General features: G+C 24.8%; 1 protein-coding gene and 1 long non-coding RNA gene across 5 annotated transcripts; one reads left to right on the forward strand and one right to left on the reverse strand.

Annotated features, from left to right (window-relative positions):
* Positions 1-4989: 4989 nt before the first annotated feature.
* On the reverse strand, positions 4990-6693 carry LOC147802776 (uncharacterized). Its single transcript, XR_015429737.1, has 2 exons — positions 6560-6693; positions 4990-5052 (listed from the first exon to the last, which is right to left on the reverse strand). It is a non-coding gene; the product is annotated as an uncharacterized LOC147802776 (long non-coding RNA).
* Positions 6694-6856: 163 nt separating this feature from the next.
* Positions 6857-19132, forward strand: LOC107447384 (dynein axonemal light chain 4). Of its 4 annotated transcripts, XR_015429736.1 has the most exons (5): positions 6857-6964; positions 8779-8868; positions 11802-11885; positions 16216-17348; positions 17454-19132. XR_015429736.1 is itself a non-coding variant. In XM_016062283.4 (4 exons), exons 2-4 carry the CDS (start codon positions 8803-8805, stop codon positions 16378-16380), a joined length of 315 nt encoding a protein of 104 aa, XP_015917769.2. In that variant the 5' UTR covers positions 6857-6964; positions 8779-8802; the 3' UTR covers positions 16381-19132. The 4 variants fall into 4 exon arrangements, 3 of the variants coding, with proteins under 3 accessions (XP_015917769.2, XP_015917770.2, XP_042896515.2); XM_016062283.4 differs by having other exon boundaries at positions 16216-19132; XM_016062284.4 differs by having other exon boundaries at positions 6956-7002; positions 16216-19132.
* The last annotated feature ends 976 nt before the right edge of the window (positions 19133-20108 follow it).

Genomic DNA, 20108 nt, shown 5'->3' on the forward strand with positions numbered 1-20108 from the left:
AATGTATGTTTCCGCAACTCTATCTCAGTACTATGACCCTTAGCAGTGAGTTCATTAACTAACATTATATTCAAATGTTCTGTAAATGAAATGAATATAATAATTTTAAAATCTAATATTTCATGCAGTCTTTCTGGTGGTTTGTGTCAGAGTGATAAATATTTGTTTCAAAACTATAATGTATGTTTCCGCAACTTTATCTCAGTACTATGACACTTAACAGTGAGTTCATTAACTAATATTATATTCAAATGATCTGTAAATGAAATGAATATACGTATATTGATTATCACTAAATGTCAAGTTTACTACTATGGATTGCAAATTCATTCAATTTCTTCTATTCTTTATGTAAGTCAATTTCATGAAATTTTGAGAAATTTTTTGTACTATTTAGAGATAAAAGAATTCTTTGCATGCATTCTGAGATGTATAAAGCAAGATTTTAGAAATGTTTAATTAATTTTTTTTAAGTACTTTGAAAACTCTGGTATTTGATAACTCCTTTAATATTTACGCGATTTCGTTATAAATTTGTTATATAGATAACTATTAATCTAACTAAGTAATAACTATTGTTATTTTAATTAAGTAAAGTTAATAAACTGTATACGATTGGAACAATCATTTGAGCAAAGCACAAAACGGGAATAAATTTAACTATTATAGGTTATATTCTCTAAAGAATAACTACCTCGTTTTTTTCCCACAAAAAATTTACTGAATTTAAAAAAAAAAAAATTTTTTTTAAGAAAATAAGATCAATGCAGAAAAGATTATATAGACAATATATAATTGATTTTATTTTGAACTAATATTTATCTAACAGATAAATTTTATTTAGATATAAAAAAAAAGTTATAAGGATAGAATATCTCTTTCTAAAATTAGATATTCATGTAAATAAACTATTTCAGCTTAAAAATTGGCGTTTAACTTCTAAATTGAGTTAATATAAATGAACACATTAAGTTATATTTTTTAATCAAAGTAAAATAATATGTTTCTTAAAATTCAAGCAAATCTTTTTCGTGTATTATATGACCAAGTTTAATCATAATGCAAAACTGAAAATGTGTTTCTCTCATTATAAATATGTAAAGTCACACTTTAGGGCCAAATTAAATACTAAATAAAGAAATTAAAATCATTTTTTCTTTTTTAATTGTGTTGTTATGTCTTTCTTTTTTGTGCATATTCCATATAAATAAGAAAAGAATGGTTGCAGATAAGACATTAATGTATAATTTATTCAAAATAATTCATAAAGTAATCAAGAAGGATAAAATAAAATCATCAAGATCTCTGGAGAAGTTTAATTTTTATTACAGCATTGATTGTTATACCATGTGTTCATTTATTAGTTCAATAATGGATCAGTAAAAACTTATTGCAACATTTCACATATTTCAATAGCAGTTTTGACAACTGTAGAGATTTCTTTCCTCTACTATGTTAAATATAAGTTTAATCTGCGTAATTTAATCTACACAAATAATCAAATGAAGGCTATTAAATCAATTAACCAGTGTGTTTTGGAAAGCTAATTATATTGCTTTAAATTCTGATTTTAATTATAAAATCAGAATGTGAGATATATAACTTGCAACATTTTAATATTTCAACAGATTTTTTCTGACAAAATTGTTATAAGTCGGAACAAATTAGATTTGACAATAAAATTCAGTATCATCCTCTTACATGTCATATTTTGCTGGCATTTCAGTATTTCTTTTTCTCTTTGAAAGATAGAACAAGTTTATGTTACATTGGAAGTAAGATAATTTTCAATTTTTTATAGGTTCGAAGTATATTAAAAACGAAAAATAGGTAATGGTTGTAAATAAGTTTTTGCTAATTTGGTTGGCTATAGTAATGGAGATAAACTATCCTGTTCAGTTCTTGCTAAATAGCCATCTAGGTCCTTAAGAAGTTAAACATGTGGCAGCAAAACTAAAAAGAAGTATTTTAATATGTGTATATTCACCACAACATTCAATATTTAATTTCAAAAACTTGTAAATTCGTGGTAACGAAATGTGTGATTTTTCAAATTCTAATTTTAACTTTATAATTACGACACTAATGCTACAGTTTTCTTAATTTATTAAGGACAATATAAGTCCTGTTGAAATATTAAGATACAGACTACTACAAGCATAAAAACTTAATTTTTCTAAATGAAATTTCAAATTTAAGAAAATAAATAAAAAGAGTTTCAAATCTTTGAAAAAATTAAAATTCGCCAAAAATTGACGTCTATGTCCTGAAGGTTCTAGTAAATTGCAGAGTAAATTTTACTTAGAGTTTTTCGTTGAGTTTTGCCGTTGTAGATTATTTAGAGATTTGCAAGTTTTTTTGGAGTTTTACTAATTTTAATTGAATTTAATTTTAGTAGAGAAAATAATGTTCCACTGCTCATACATTCTAAAAGAAAAAATAGTGGCACTATATAAAAATGGAAAATCCATCACAGAAATTAGTTGGGTATTGAATATGTCGTATTATACAGCTAGAACATGGCATTTGAGGCAAATAAATTGTATTTTTAAGTTGAAAATTCGTAATTTAAAGATATATATTTCGAAATAAATTCCTTATTACTTAAGTGTATTAAATTGTAATCAGCATCTGATTTTATTTTTAAATTTTTCATGTATTGTTGCAAAAAAAAATTAGTTTCTCAAAACTATTTGCATTATTAACTCTTTAAACGAACCCTCTATTTTTTTGTAAATTTATGTTAAACTACATTTCAGATTTTTTTGTAAAATAAAAGTTCATGGAGCCTATTATTTTTTATAGTTTGCCTAAAAGTAATTTGGTTTTTAAGACCTATGATGAGTTGTAAAATTTTACCTACAGTAAAGTATTGACCATTCAGTACTTATAAAAAACCGAATTAAAATTATGAATAATTTATAAACAAACGGATAAATATCCAAATATGCAAAAAAAATTTTTTTTTATTCAGAGAAAGTACGTTTCTGTGTCCGATTTCGAAACTTAATAGTTAGCACTAAATAATTTTCATATATGAGGTCACCCTCAGGAACCATTAAGATTGACACTTAGTATGTGAAAATCAGATCATTAGAACGAAAGTTATTGAGGGTGGTTATGAGGGAAAGTTATTATTATTATAATTATTTTTTTTTTTTGGTCCACTGTACAATGCTAACATGAATTCGCAGATATTCAATTGTTAATAGTTTTAGTAGTTCCTGTACTTAAGTGAAAAAAGAAATATTTCTTAAAAATGTGTTTTCTTTCTCACAAAAGAGAGAATAAAATTGCCTAAATATAGAAAATCGTTAAGTTGTAGCAAAATACGAGAATTTTCTGATACGAGGATTTTCACAGTAGAGTATGATGGGAGTAGTGAGGTAAGAGATTTTTCTATATTCCTCTCACACATCGAATATGCTATCAATTTAAGAGTAATTGTCTCTAATACTGGAAGTAGATTAATATCGTACTTGAGAGCTATGAAGACTTCTTAGTTCATTTTGTTATTTATTTTGTTTCATGAAATTTCTTCAATATTTTTTTAGATAAATAGTAATTTTTCTCCCTATTAATTTCAACAAAATTTTAAAATCACAAAAATTTCGGGACATCTATGGAAATGTTTAATAATTAAGAATACTTTCTTTATCTTATTTTTTTAAAGGAAATTAAGGATTACTTTGAGCCCTGATTATGTACTACTATAAAGCAGTTACATGTTTTGGTGCATGAAATGTTCTGTTATAATTTAATTTTCATAGTGTATTTCAATTATGATTACTTTTATAAAACTTAATTTAATTAGTTATGAAGTTAAGCTTTTAAGTATATTTAGAAAAATTCAATTTATGTTTAAAAGTAGTATTCCTCTTCATTTTATAAATTTTTTTTTAGTAAACACAAAGAGAAAAAAAAAAGGAAGAGAGAGAGACTAAGTCAGTAGAAAAATCATTTATTTATTATAAAATGAAAACAATTTAGACATACATTTGGATCAAAAATACCACAGCTACCTACATTATAAGAAAAATCCAGTACATTTTACAAATTAAATAAATAAAATTTTTAGTCTATGAACAAAATGTAAAATTCTTCTTTTACAGGAGCTCTTTAAAGGCAGTTAAGATAAATAAAATACCAAAAGTAATACTTTTCCATGTGAGTGACAGTCATACATTTCATTCATAATTCTAAATATTTATTAGGCGCCTATTTAACTTTTGAAAGTTTTAGATTACAAGATATAAATATGATAGGCATGCTACAAAAATTTGAAAACAAAATGACAAAAATTTGACAACAGTTTAGAACAATCATGTTTGAAATTACAAAAGTGCTGGTATTTCTTTTTAATGTTAAGACACTTTATGTAATAAAATGAAACAAAACATTCTAAAATACTATTTATATTGCAATACCAGAGCCATTATAGGGGTAGAGGAAAACAGAGCCATATGACTAGATCTCAATGATTTTACACTGAGATCAGGGTAAACCCGAAAAAAAAATTGTTTTTTTTTCATTGCTTTTTATAACAAATCAACTCTAGTTATTAAGTTTATAATAGAATAATATTTATATTTCCATCACTTCTATATTCTGCGCTTTAAAATTTTTTAATTAACTTTTTTAAAAACATTTATTATTAGAAGAGAGAGATAATGTACTAAGGTGTTGAGTTAATCAATCACAATATAAAAAAAAGGATGATATAAAAAAATGCTACTATATACTTTATTAACTCAAATTTACCCAAGTACTATTAACTATATCATTAAAACAAATTAAAATGTTCAAAACATTATTTTAATCAACATTACTTTCAAGTAGTCAAAATGTATACTAGTCCAATCAGCTTTCTTCATAACATTCATTTGGGTCACCTAGAAATATCTATTTCTGTACTGAGGGACCAAAACTGGATTTTCAACAAGACTGACCTGGCAGTCGTAACAATACTCAGGTCAGAACTGTGAAAAATTCAGTCAATGCAGGAGCCTTATTTCCACATGTAACTGATGATGATGACAACCTAGAACAAAACTAAAAGCATTGCAACTGAATATACATAACACGAAGCACAATTTGTGTTACAATACAACTTGTGCTTTTCAATATTATTCTAAATTTTAAAAATATCACTTATAGTAGTAATGTTATCATAGCAGCATCAAACAAATAATAAAATATGTAAACAGAGAACTTTAACACATGTAAACTAAGTTTTAAAACCAACAATATAATAAAATGGGAATCAATATTTTTATTTGAATACCAATTAAGCATATTCATGCAAAAAAAGTTGATAATTTTATTGGGTATTTTAAAATCACGGTGCAAAATATTATTAATTTAACCTTTTCCTCATACGAAATTTAAAAGTGGTTTCCTTCCAACCTTGCATTATTAAAGTTATAACTCATTTGTCACTCCTTTTTCCTTTCAAATAACATTCAAGAAAATTCAATACACAGAAGTAATTTAACAAATTACACATAACACCCACTTCAGACATACAGGCACACTGAGGTTGTTGAAGGAGCTTTAAAATAATGCGTTTTATGAGTTGATAAGAAAGTCAACCTATAACAAAACAACACATCATTACATTACAAGTGTTACATATTTGTGCTTCCTATCAACCATCAAAATTTTATTCTACTCCTTTCGTATTATTCCAAACTATAATATCAATTTTCAAAATGTCACTTATAGTAATGTTTAATAAGCAGAATCTCACAAATAATAAGAAATGTAAACTATATATAATATATTAACTCTAATTTACCCTAGTACTATTAACTACATCATTAAAACAAATTAAAATGTATACTAATCCAATCAGTTTTCTTCATAACATTCATTTGGTTCACCTAGATTTCTATTTCTGTAGGTACTGAAGGATCAAAACTGGATTTTCAACAAGACTGACCTGGTAGTCGTGACAATACTCAGGTCAGAACTGTGAGAAATTCAGTAAATGCAGGAGCCTTATTTCCGTATGTAACTGATGATGATAACAACCTAGAACTAAACTAGAAGCATTGCAACTGAATATACAAATCACGAAGCACAATTTGTGTTACAATACAACTTGTGCTTTTCAATATTATTCTAAATTTTAAAAAAATCATTTATAGTAGTAATGTAATCATAGAAGCATCAAACAAATAATAAAATATGTAAACAGAGAACTTTAACACATGTAAACTAATTTTTAAAACCAACAATGAAAAAAATGTGAATCAATATTTTTATTTTAATACCACTAAAGCATATTCATACAAGAAAAGTTGATAATTTTAATGCGTACCTTAAAATCACGGTGCAAAATATTATTAATTTAACCTTTTACTCATAAGAAACAAAAAAGTGGTTTCCATCCAACCTTGTTTTATTACAGTTATAACTTATTTGTCATTCATATTTCCTTTCAAATAATATTCAATACACACACAAAAATAATCTTTATAATTAACAACAAAAATTCTTGCTTTAAATAAAAACACAGATCCGACAATAATGCTAAGAAAAGTGATGAAAATGATACCTGCAATATGCAATGCTAGCCAGTAAAAATGTCGACACCAAGAGCTATTTTATATTAATTCAGCAAGCGCTGCAATACTAATGTCCAGTATCTAGAAATCACTTTGCATGAATAAAAATATTGTAGTAAAAAATATGTATTTCCTAGCGTATTCGTTACATCTTTCCAGCTCAAACATTTTCGCCATTTTCAATCACGTTCAAAAAGCGGGCATCCAAGCAGTTGGCGATAGATTTCGTTTGGCAATCACCCATTTCACCAGATCGCCAAAGTTTAGGGTTATAAGAGGGCGGTCAGCCAAGACAGTGCGATTCGTTTCACGGTTTGAGAAAAAATTTTACTGTTTGAAATCTGGCAAGGAAACGTGAACCAATTTGTAAACAAAGAAACCTGAACAACTTGAAAGTAAATATTTTAATATCTATGTTTGAATTTAATAAAAAGTATTTTTACACTTTGTATTTTCAATGAAACAGAGTCCTATCCAATATTGAAATTTATATTTCCAAGTGTATATTTAATAATAAGATTATTATCTATTTTTAGCAAAACTACGTGAAATATTTTAAAAACATTGTAAAACTTCATTTTTATGAAATCAATAATCAAAAGGCTTTAAGATTTTATCTTGCAAAAGTCATCATACACTGAATTATTTTTGGATAAATTCATAATTGAAAATAATTTCTTTTGCCTTACATTATATATACTTTTTTTCATTAATTTTTATTTCATTCGTTTTTTTTTTCGTAATTTCGTAGAAATTAATAAAGCGTTCAATTTTAATTTTTGCTTGCTAAATCTGTTGTATTTTCTTTATTATTTAAGAATGGCTCGTTGTTGAATTGAAACAACAGACTGGATAAGAAAATTGATTATTTTTCATCATTGTAGTGATAAATTAGTACAGAATATTGCTAAATTAGCTCAATTTTCCCATTATACTGTGCAGTATGAGATAAAATGCTTAAAAGGATAAATTTTGATCAGCATAATTAGAGATTAAAATTAAAATTTTTTAAAAATATATATAAATTTATGTTTGAGTGCTGCAAAAGTTTATGCTGAATTTAATGAAAAATATTATTTTTCGATTTTACCTGAAACTCTTCATTGATTTTTCAGTGCAACAGGATTAAGAATAGATTATCTATGTTATCTTATTGTTAAATACCTATTCTGAAATATTCATTTAAATAAATTACTAGAGTCCTATTTTATTAAAAATCATAATTGTATGAACACTTTTTAAAGCCACTGAACATTAATGAGAGATTTGCTATTATTAATAGTCTATGAAATAATCTTAATATTTTTCATTTCTTTAAGTTTCAGCAATTATATTTATATTAATCTTGTTATTATTCCATAAAATTTTCTTACGTTCATTTTTTAAGAACATTTTTGTATAAGCATTTGTGCTTATATCTTGAAGAAACTGCTGTTTCTTTAAAAACTTTTCAAACTATTGATTTTCATACAATTAATAAAATCTATGAAAAAAATGATCTTGACTTAGCATTCCAAAGCTAGCTCTTGTTTTGATTCGAAACTACTAATTTGTTTGAAATGAAAAATGAATAAATTGTGTATGTGACTTTATAATTTGGATCTTATAAATTTTTAACAAATAAGATATAGCTTCTTTTTTTTTGGTACAGTTTTTTTTTTTTTTTGTTTTTTTATTAGTGATCAGTTTATTTTATAGAAACTTTTCCATTGATAGTATTTACTGAGGAAATTTATCAAGAGAGAAATTGAGGGAATAGGATTATTTTGTTTTTATAAGATTGCTATTTTCAAGAAAAAGAAGGGAAAAAATTTCGGTTTAAAGATTTTTGCGTTTTTTCCCCACTTATATCATTAAAGTAGATTGATGCATAAGGTATAGTTGGGTTCGTTTAAAGTTTCTGCTCTATATTATATCTTTCCTTTTCTGAACCATATTACTTTTCTTGCATCTAAAAAATTTTGTAAAATTTTCATGAAATCATTAATTTTTACAATATTTAAAATGCCTTGCATTCATAATATAAATATGCATCTTCAATTTTGTTAGAAAAAGTTTCCCAACATATCAATTTATATAATGTTGATAGATATTTATAATATCTTTTTCATTGACTGTTGAGGTCGCTTGATTAAATTTTGATATACAAAACTTATCCTTAAAAATTTTAAATTGTATCTTTAGGTACTAATAATTTACATTTTTTTAGAAAACAAAGTAAGCTCTAGTTAAGATGAGTAAATCTAAAGCAGCAACATCTGCTCCTTATCGAAAGGTCATGAACTATCCTTTAATACAAGTAAGTATTCAAATTTTGTTTATTTCAATTTTACTTTACTGAAAAAGCTATATTGCAATTAAATATTTGAAAAATTTAATTATTGTCTGAAATTACTATGGATATTTGTATAGCTTTCTTTATATTACAAATGCTAATCCTTTTTTTTATTTTTATACTACTATTTATTTATGGAATTATTGAAGAGACTAATAACTTAGAATTATATTTAAAAAAAAGATTATTGTTTTGTAATTTTATTAGACACTTGACAAAAAACTTCCTTTATACTTTATGATATTAATTAATTAATTCTGAGTGGAAAAAGGAGTGGACTGTCTAATGAGGTTTACTCTTTGGATATATTCTACGAATCTTGCTAACAGAATAAATTTTTACATCACAAAAGAAAATTATAATAATATGATGTAATAATGTGTGTAGATGTTAAATACCCTGCTTTTTATAATTTAGGGTAAGTACCCGAAGTTCATAAATACTGTGGTTTTTTATGAACTTTATTGAAAGTTTTATTAATATATTTTAGTTTTATAATATAGTTTTATTAAATAATATATATATTTAAGACGGAAATAATTTTTGGCTGTATTGACAATGGTTAATTTGTTATTTACTTAAAGGAAAAACTTTTATTCAATTGAGCATGTAAGTTAAAGTTAATATTGAAATCTTTATCTATTTATTTATTTTTCAGCTCTTTATTCAATTAGCTTTCTATTTAACTTATTTAAGTCGGAGAATATTTTCATTCTTAAATTCAGATTGACTTATGTTCTTAATTTTATTTTTTACAATTACATTTTGTGATTTTTAAAACTAGCTACTAAACTAGGAAAATGTTGTTAGAAGTATATTTTTGAAGTGCAAAATTTATTCATGTTTTAAGTAATTTATTTTAAAAAAAAATGTATTCCATTTCACTAAAACAAAATTTTGTAATAATTTTTCCCACATACAAATAATGCATAATTCTTTCTTTATTCTACAGTAGTTATGATGTTCCTGGATATTACACAAGTGGGTTTCATTGTAAATTAGCTTACTGCAAGATTAATACAATTTATTGAATAATTCTCAATAAAGATTTATAAATTTTGATTTTGAATGTTAACTATCACATCTTTATGTAATAGCTAACTTCAGAAAACATGGAAATTTATTAATTATTGCATTAATATGTTGAAGAAAAAAAGTATTTACTACATTTTTTTTCAAATTAGTTACATATTATTCTATAGTAGTTAAATTAAAGAAGAAAAAAAATTTTTTTTTGCAAACTAAATATTATAAGCTCTATTTTTATTAAGGCATCATTAAAGATGCAGCCAACAAAAGCATACAGTTGTTTTAAGTAATTATAAGTTTGTTATAAATTTTATTTCTATTTGCATTTAAAACATTGTATTCTTAACTGGAATTTCAAAAAGCAACTCTTAAACAATTCTTTATAGTTCTGTACTCTTTAGCTGTATTTTGCTCATAAATTGAAAAATAACATATTAAAGTAAAAATAAAAAAGCACAATTTAATATTTCTTTTTATGTTAAAAATGGAAATTTCCCAAAATTATGCCCGAATTCTTAAAAATTATCATTATTATCATTAATTATCATTATTATTAAATTATTATCATTATTATGAAGATCAATGCAAAAAAAAGACTATTTAAACAAAATAAACACTGATTTGAAATAGAATTTCAATTTAATAATTAATAAGCAAACAAAATAATTTTAAATTAATAAAAAAAAGGAAGAAAATCAGGAATGTTGCAAATTTCTTTTCAAAATTGGATATTTTATCTAAATAAAGTATTAAAAAAAATTAAATTTAAACAAAATTTCATATTTTACTTAAAAATTACATTTTGACATTTAAATTAAATTTATTAACATTTAGTTATTTGTTATATATATTACTGGTTTTGTAAACTCAGTTTAATTTAAAAAGAAATAAAAATCAGATATTAAAAGGAATATAATCTTTGTATTCATTTTAGGTTTCTTCTATTTCATCTAATATATTGAATTAAACAAACTTTTTTGAATTATTTTTTTAAAGTAACAATGCCCTCAAAAATGTAGTGCTTGTACTGAGCTGCTGTATTTTATAATGCAATTTTAATTGTGAGAATTTCAAACATTTATAATAATCTTAGAATTATAATTTTAAAAAATCTTGGTTGTATGTTACACATTTATAATCATTTATTATTTATATAATAATTACTACAAATTATTTTACAGCTTTTCATCTTGTTTTTTAATTTATAAAGAAATATTGTTATTTCGTTGTAAACACGTTTTTTGAAACAACTAAGTGTATTTATTTTGGCAAAGCAAAGCAGATTGCTTTAACCATAAAGTTGGCCAGTGTCTTAATGTAGAAATAATGTATCTTAATGTGAAATGTTACTTAGACTACTAGTTATTCTTAAATGTTATTTAGTTCTTAATAATTTATCTCATTTTAGACAATTTAATTTTTTATGTTTATTTAAATTAGTATAATATAACCAAAAAAGTGGTTTTAGTATTTAAAATCCCACCTAAGGAAACAGTTAATTATACTATTTATTTATTGTTTTTAAACGTATTTTTACAAATAATGGGTAGTTGATTTTAAATTCTACATGATTAATAGCATAAAATTAAAAATAAATAATAATTACAATAGATTGGTGTGATATCTCCTCTCTTCCAAAAAAATTTCTGGCTTCGTCACTGGTCTTCACATATTTAATTAGTTTCATGAAATATATGTTTTGACTCTTTATTTGAAAAAGGAAATCTAATTTTTTTTAAATAAAAAATTACCATTTTAAAAATAGGATTTTGGGTGAGAATTCACTTTTGATTATTTGCTGTTCTTTTGTTTTAGCTTGTAATTAGTTTAAGTTATCAATGATTTCTTATCATGCCATCCTTTTTCAGACCTGTGATATGTCTGAAGAAATGAAAACAGATACCATGGATTTATGTGTTACTTCGTATGAAAAGCATTCTACTGATCATGAGGTAAAATTTGTTTTCGAAATCTTCATTTTATGATTGTGCAGTACTATTCTCAACAATTGTTTTTCCAACTCTAACTTAAAAAAGGCAAGCAGCCTAACAGATTAAAAAGTTTATATTCCTAAACTATATTTCATAAATAATGCTGTCATCAATAGTTGAAAGTCATGCAATATTTAAGCCTTACTTGAAATTGCACTAATAAAATTTTGATGGAGGTTATATATAATATAATTAAAGAGTATATAATAAGATGTTTTGCCACATAATTAAAAATTTATGGGATTAAAAATTTAACTTATATCAAGATTCGAAAATACTTGTTATAACTCAAAGAAATTAATTCAAAACTTCTCTCAAAAGTTAATTCAAAAATTCTCACATTAATCATTTTCACACTTTTTTTATTAATGATATTATTTTTATTTCTCTTCTAACTTATTCAATTTTTTAGAAGTATTTAATGAATGTGTTAACATAGAAAATAAATGATGTATTGTCCAAATGTTTGCCATGAAAAATTTCTGTTACTTTATAGTAAAAAATAATATTAAACTAAATTTTCCATTTGCAAATTCTTTAATGTTTGCGCACCAGTTATTCAATGCTATGTAATAAATGTTATAGAATAGATGAAATATTCTTACAAATATTTATCTTTGAATTAGTTTTTGAGCTATTTTTAAAAATAATATCTTGTAGATAAGAAATCATCTGTTAATATTATATTCTTTTCTATTGCAGTAGATCTTTATAATGCAAACCTTAAAATGTGATACTTTGCATTATAGAGAACTTGTTTTATAGGGTCAGTGGGTATAAAATCAAGCTTTTTTTGAAGAAGGTTCGAAAACCAAACCATTAAAGTTATTTTACTAAAAATGTTGATGCATTTTATATACACTAGATTCATATAAATTAAATATGAGGCATAACTTACCTATTTTGTTTTATTATTTTCTTATGGTAATGCATTCAAAAGAACATGTTTTGATATACCCACTTTACCCTTTAGTGGGGTAAAGTGAGTATAGTTCCGAAATTAGTATATTTTTTACTAAAAAACGTATGTAACAGAGCATTTTTATTTCTAAAAAAATATTGTTTTAGAAATGAAAACGCTCTTAAATAAATGTATAATGATTAAGTTTTTTAAAAAAAATAATGCTAAAAAATAAGTTTTTCTCGTAAACTTAAAGGGTTCATGTTAATGGCTATCAAAATTAGGTTAACAGTATATTTTGCTAAACTCTACACAACTTAATCAAAAAGCAAGTAAAATGTATTAGTTTTTGGTTCATTTGAAATATAAATAAGAGTGTAAAAATTAATATTTATAGTATTTTTACTGTTTATAGCAGGCATGTATTTTTGTTAAATTAAGTCACTTTAGGGAAATTTTGTTTTCCATGAAAAAACTGCCATACGAAGGCAGAAACTTGCGTAAAAACCCATCTGTATCTTTAAATATGCCTATTAAGTTGTACTACTATGCTATTTTGGTGTAATTATTTTAGTTGTATAATATGTCTGTTATATTGTTATTCCCAATATAATTCTTTACTTTAAAAAACAAAATTTGAAAAGAATTTTGTTTTTAGCATTAAAATTACTGTGTAGGGCTATAATCAAACAAATAAATTATTTTTTTAGCTATTTCATTATAAAATATAGAGCATTAGATACTTATTAAAGCTAACACAGAAGTAAAGAAAAAAATTATCCCTATCATAGAACTATGTAGGGCTGTAGGGTAGGGTATTACTATGTAGGGCTATAATCAAACAAGTAAATTATTTTTTAGCTATTTCATTATAAAATATAGAGCATTAGGTACTTATTAAAGCTAACACAGGAGTAAAAAAAAAAAATTATCCCTATCATAGAACACTTATCTAAGCCTAACCATATACCCACATCAGAAAACAATTCATAATAAATGGAATTTGGAAATTCATTCTTAAATTTCTATGTAGATCTGTTCTTTTGATGTCCCTGTACTAATTTGAACTATAATTAATAGTTTTTTACTGTTTTTAATGATATTAGAAGAAAGTTCATCAACAACTTAAACTAACATACTTTATAAATTGATCATAAACAGATAGTTTGTAAACCTTAAATTTTTTTTTATCTGTTTATAAAACTTAAATAAAAATGTTTGCTGCAATCCTAGTAAATGTCTGTAAAAATAATTAAATAAATTATCTCTAATTAAAAGGAGAAAATAGATGCTTTTTAACCTATACCCACTTTACCCCACCTGACCCTATTGATTATTTTACATAAAAAATAATCAATAGGGTCATTAATTACACTTAAATATTTCTTATTTAGAGAAAAGAAATTATTACAAATTATTAAAAATTATATTTAATCAAAATTATGATTTATTAAAATAAATTAATTAACTACAAACAAATATATCAATTTTGGTTTAATTTCAAGATTGTGATCAAGCAAATAATTATTTTTACAGCATGTGTAGAGTTGATAGTATTGTCTCAGCTATAAAAACTTTTCAACAGCGATTATAGTTTTGTTAGCACCTGCAAAGTTAATGTTACGGTGAACAGTGTTATTTTAATCTTCTACTTTATTATATTTTTTAAGTTAGTAAACAGTTCAGATATTTCTATAGATATAAATTTCTAATTAAAAATATATAATTAATTACGGTTTCTTAAAACATTCTTTGAAAATGAGAAAGCTCAAATATTTAACAAAATGAGATAGTTATTTGAAACTTCAGTAGTTTGAGTTGTGATTTTGGCAATTCTTTACATTCAATTAATATGAGACCCACCTTTGAGACATAATAAACATATCGATCCTATTGAACTAATAGCTGCATATATTGGCTAAAATTTATCTTGTATTAATTCTTATCAATATATTATATTATATCTTAATTTAATTTATTCTTGTGCTATTATCTAATATTTTGCTTTGAAAAATTATTTTCAATTGAGAGAATATATGGATTTTTGTTCACTTGTGTGTGATAAATCATTAGAAATTTTAGAAGTGTTGATTGTATTTAAGTACATTGCTACATCATGTGTTATTTTTATTCCAAATTAAACTATAACAAAAACTTTCGTCTGATTTTTCTGTAAGCTATATAAATATATTACACTGCACCCAGCTTGTTTATTTAATTACATCACTACAAAATATATCTATATACATTAATATAGTTCCAACTTTTCAAAGAAAAGAGGAAAGAAAAAAAATGATTTTGTGTTAGTGTTTTTAGAATAATGTTTTTAAAAATGTTTATTACTACTATTAATTGGCATTTTGACTAATCCTGGTTGCTGTTAATGCAGTTCTGTATTTTCAGTTTAATTATGTTACACTTTCTATATTCATATCAGGAGCAAAACTGTTATGCTTAAGCATTGTTTGTTTTATTATGTATTTAGTGCATGCATGATGATTATGAAATAACTTATGAGCATATAACTCTCTAGACATCATGCTATTTACAAGGACAGAATAAAATAAGACAGGAAGAATAGCATTAAAAAAAATTATCTAGCAGTCAAGGTTAAGAATATAGTGGCAGAAATTTGAAACTTTCAAACAGCATGACCTTGTTTTTTCAGCAACACATGATCTCTATAGTCAAAATAATTTAAAATGGAGTTGGGACAGCATTGGTAGCATTAAAAACATCAGCTCTAAGTAAAGAGTGTTTATAGAAATTTCAAACATATAGGCACTTTTGTCTACTTGATGCACTCTAGCAAAAAGAAGAAAGTACAGTAATTTGTATGATGCATCCTCATCGCTGTCTAGAGTTGCTGCTATTTGTGCTAAAAATTGAATTCCATCTCAATTGTTAATTTTTTTACTATGAAAATCATGTTTGGATGAGAGACATATAGCAATATTCATTTAATTTTTGGATTGTTTCACTGTTATTATGATCCGGAAAATGGACAATTATTTTTAACACAATTTCTGAGCAGACAAAAACTCTGTTCCCTCGACTGATTTGTTCACTGGACGGTCATTTATAATCAAAGTTATTTTATTATCTACATCTAAAATGAATGAAAAAAGTATGTAAATTTTTTAAATAGTATAATTTTTTTTAAAAATTTATCTATTTCAGAAAGTTTCAAGATTGTTTCACTGTTATTATAATCAGGAAAATGGACAATCATTTTTAACACCATTTTTGAGCAGACAAAAACTCTGTTCCCTCGACTGATTTGTTCACTGGACGGTCATTTATAAGCAGAGCTATTTTATAATCAATATCTAAAATGAATGAAAAAAATATGTAAATTTTTTAAAAAGTATAAATTTTTTTAAATTTCAGAAAGTTTCAAGATTAATCAAAGAGACATTAGATCAAAAATATGGGGCTTCGTGGCATGTGGTGGTTGGAGAAGCATTTGGATTCTTTATTTCTCATGATGCAAAACATTTAATGTATATGTTTTTAGCTGGCAGCAAAGCCATATGTGTCTGGAAGTGCTCTTAAAAAGTTCTGTGTTATTTTACATGGTGCAATATATGTTTTTACCTACTCCGTCCATATGTAAATATATTATTTTTTTAAAAAATATTTTATACTCTTCTTCAAAGTAGTTGTGTTCATTTTCCTAGTTTTCATGGCATGTGGTGATTGGAGAAATATTTGAATTCTTTATTTTCAAGGTAAAAAAAATATATAATATAGATATTTTTAGCTGACAACAAAACCATGTGTCTATGAAAGGGCTCTTGAGGATTTCTGTGTTATATTATAGTACAATATATGTTTTTATATATTCCATTCATATGTGAATATGTTATTTTTTAAAATATTTTATTGTTATTTCTATGTAGCTAAGTTTATTGTTTTGGTTAAAATTATAGTTTATATTTGTTATAGCTTTGTTATAGATTATTTAGTCACAGAAGTGCAAAAGTTCAAAATTATTCTATCGTTGTCTTGCAATTTTGATTAGTACTTTTTGAAGTTTGTTTTACATTTATTTGCTGAGTGTCCCAAAATATACTCGGAAAGAAATGCTGTTAAAAATTGGTTATAAGATTTTTTGAAATAATATGACTTAAGTTTATATATGTTTGTTTGTTTTTTCACAGTTATTTTATCATGCTTATGGCTTGTTTCAAGTTTGGTAAAAATAAATTTGTTTCCTTGAATATTTTTTCTTTTTTTAGTTTTAGCATAAAAATATTCCATCCAAAAATAATACTGAAGTTCAATTCAAAATAGTAACTGAAACTGAGATATTGGTTTTAATTTGTGTTATAGTAAACTCATTTTTCAATGGAAAAGTTAAAATCATTTTTAAATTGAAAAATTAAGCTAAAAAATATTAAAATCAAGCGAAAGATTTCTAAGCTATGTGTGTTTCAAATATGAGGAATGGCTTTATGTGTTTTAAAGCTATAAACGAAAAATATTTCTGTGTTAATGCATTGTAAAATAAAATATTTTATGTTTTGGATATTTTAAAAAGAGTTTCTGCATTATTTTGTTTGTTTTATTCAATTTTTTAAACTGAAATTATTATCCTATAATGATAACAAAAATGACATAAACAGTGGCAAACTGACTATTTTCGGTTATGTTATGTAATGACGTTAGGTAATGACAAGGATTAAAAATTAATTTTTTCAGCTTTATTTAACAAGAATCATGCCATTTCATTATGCTTTTTCTTTATTCATAAATCATTGTAATATCATTTATGCATTTTTCATGCTTGCATTACTTCCACTATTAAATTTTCATAAAAATGTGTTATAACCTGTTTTCATATTTTAGCATAAATAGTTTTCAAAATATAGCCAAGTCTAATTAAAAATAGTAATTAGATCATTGGCTCTTATTAGTGCCATAACAGGATTCATTTATTATAATTTTCACTTTCAACTTAAAATATCTTACAATAAGAAATATGCTATTTGTTCTTCTACTAAGACTCAAAACTATGTGTGCTTAGAAATCCTTAAAACGAGGAAATGTTTTTGCATCATTTTTTGTATAATTCAGCATGCATAACGTGTTTATTTCACATTTTAATATTAGGTTTATAAATACAGTGGAACCCCAGTTTTCACTTGTTCTTTTCGTATTTTATTTATTTATTCTTGTGAAATTGTCTATACTGATAATGTTAAAATATCCTTGATTTTACTCTACCCCGTTTGAGAAAATAACGTATCAAAACAAACGCTTTCTTAATAACATATCAAAACTCTTTTTTTTTTGTTTTTTTGTTTACTAGGTTCACATAAACTTTTTTCAAGTTTCTTTTTTTTTTTTTTCTTTTTTCTTTAAATAGAGACTTTTATCTTATCTATTTGAAGCTGCTCTTAAATTCTTTCTGTTTATTCTTATTGTCCTTTTATCCATGAAAGAGGGTTTTCCCCTTGATTTAAAATCAGAAGAGATGGGGAATAGACAAAGCACAGAATCCCCATAACCGTATCTCATGGGCATATGAGAGCTTAAATTGAAAAATTGGATTTTTTTTTAACAAACTTTGAATCTTAAATCCCCATCATTTAAATATCTCCCATTTATTTAAATATTGTTACCGGGTGCAACTGGTTAGGAAATTATTTCTTTTCCTTGATTCCTGTGACCTGCAAGACTTTTCTTAAACAAAAATAAATGTTCTTGGAGCTCTAAGTTTTATTTCTCCTGTTTTGGACAGCGTCAACAAAAATACACAAAGCAAGCTTCTCAGTATTCAATGTAGAGACATAACCCTTTGATAGAATAAGATTATGTGTCTTAAGGTAAAGATCTTATTCCAAGGCAGGTACATCGATTGGGACTCGTATCTCGTTACTTTTCAAATCCCTTTGATATCTGATTTAATGTCTGCTTTTGATAATAATTGTAAGAATTTGTACACTCAGAGGATTGAGGGATTCAAAGTATAAAAACTCTGAAACAATGTTTATTTACAAATATAAAAGCAAATTTGCAAAAAATAGTTTTTAACAGGGTTTTGTTAAGATTGCACCTAAAAACAAAAATGACTAAAAATTACACATTTTTTCTAATAGTTTATATGTCAATTATAAATTTTTGAAAATGAGCTTAGAATTTTTTTTTTTTTTACCTTGATTTTACGTTTTTCCCCATCATGGGTTTTTCCGCTTGACCAACGAAAAATTAGGATTCTACTGTATTAAATATAAGAGCTTTTTTACTGTCTTAAATGTCTATTCTCATATGTGTTTAAATAAAGTTTCTACTTAGTCTTGTTTATTATCTTCTTTTCTTTAGAATTAAAATTACTTTCTAAACTGATGGAATATTTTTTAAGTTACTAAATTATATCACAATATTTAATTTTAAACTAATTACTTTTAAGTTATCTGGGGGAAAAGTTCATCTAACTTATTAGAACAAGTATCATTAAAAAAATTATGTAATTTTATTTATGCAAGCCAGATGAGGACTCTAAAATACAAATGGCCATGATCTGTAGAAGCACATCTTAAACAGTCCATTATTAATATAATATAGTGAAAACTAATTGGAATTTTCTAGATTAGCTTTTCTTATCTAATAAAAAGTTACTTGTTCACTATATTTCAAAAAAAGTTCTATTCTCAAGAACGAAGTACCAGAAAAAAATATGGTAAATATTACGCAATGAAGAAAAGCGTTAAATGATTTTTGCTTCTTTAAATCACATAAGACATTGTTTACACTCAGGAAAAAATTTTCTATTGCATGAGATTTTTTAACAGAACTTAGATTCTTTTAGATCACTGATTTCAAATCTACAATCGGTTTCTCTCTTCCAGTTACAGTTTTTTTTTTTTAAATGACATTTTTAGTCATTTTTTTTTTGTCAAAACGTACAATTTTAAAAATGTTACATATAATAGAGGGTCCATAAATGTTAGGGCACATCATCAGGATAAAAATTGTATAGGAACCCGTGCCCGGAAACATCATCATACGCCACTAAAGGCACCTCTCTACTATGAACTGTTTCTTTGTGTGCTTCTGAACAGGTCATTATAGGTAAACCCCCTAGCCGCGTTCGACGACATTCCTGTTCTTGGTCTCCTTTGCAATTTTAATCCTAATGATGTGCCCTAACTCCCCTAGGAGTTTGTCGCAGCATTTATGCAACCCTTTATTATAAAAAACGCTTTTAAACTTGTACATTTCGATATAAAATAGACTACAAATGTCATTTTAAAGAAAATTCTTAACTTAAGGAGCAA

This window comes from Parasteatoda tepidariorum, chromosome 10 (assembly GCF_982258835.1).
Source record: "Parasteatoda tepidariorum strain Cologne lab strain chromosome 10, Ptep-v5.0, whole genome shotgun sequence".
Classification (NCBI taxonomy): Eukaryota; Metazoa; Arthropoda; class Arachnida; order Araneae; family Theridiidae; genus Parasteatoda; species Parasteatoda tepidariorum.

What these genes read in the sequence shown, in the direction of transcription:
- LOC107447384 (XM_016062283.4), top strand. Translation starts at nt 8,803, where the DNA reads ATGAGTAAATCTAAAGCAGCAACATCTGCTCCTTATCGAAAGGTCATG. An exon ending in TGAACTATCCTTTAATACAA is followed by an intron (nt 8,869 to 11,801) that starts GTAAGTATTCAA and finishes ATCCTTTTTCAG; the next exon opens with ACCTGTGATATGTCTGAAGA. An exon ending in AGCATTCTACTGATCATGAG is followed by an intron (nt 11,886 to 16,215) that starts GTAAAATTTGTT and finishes TTTAAATTTCAG; the next exon opens with AAAGTTTCAAGATTAATCAA.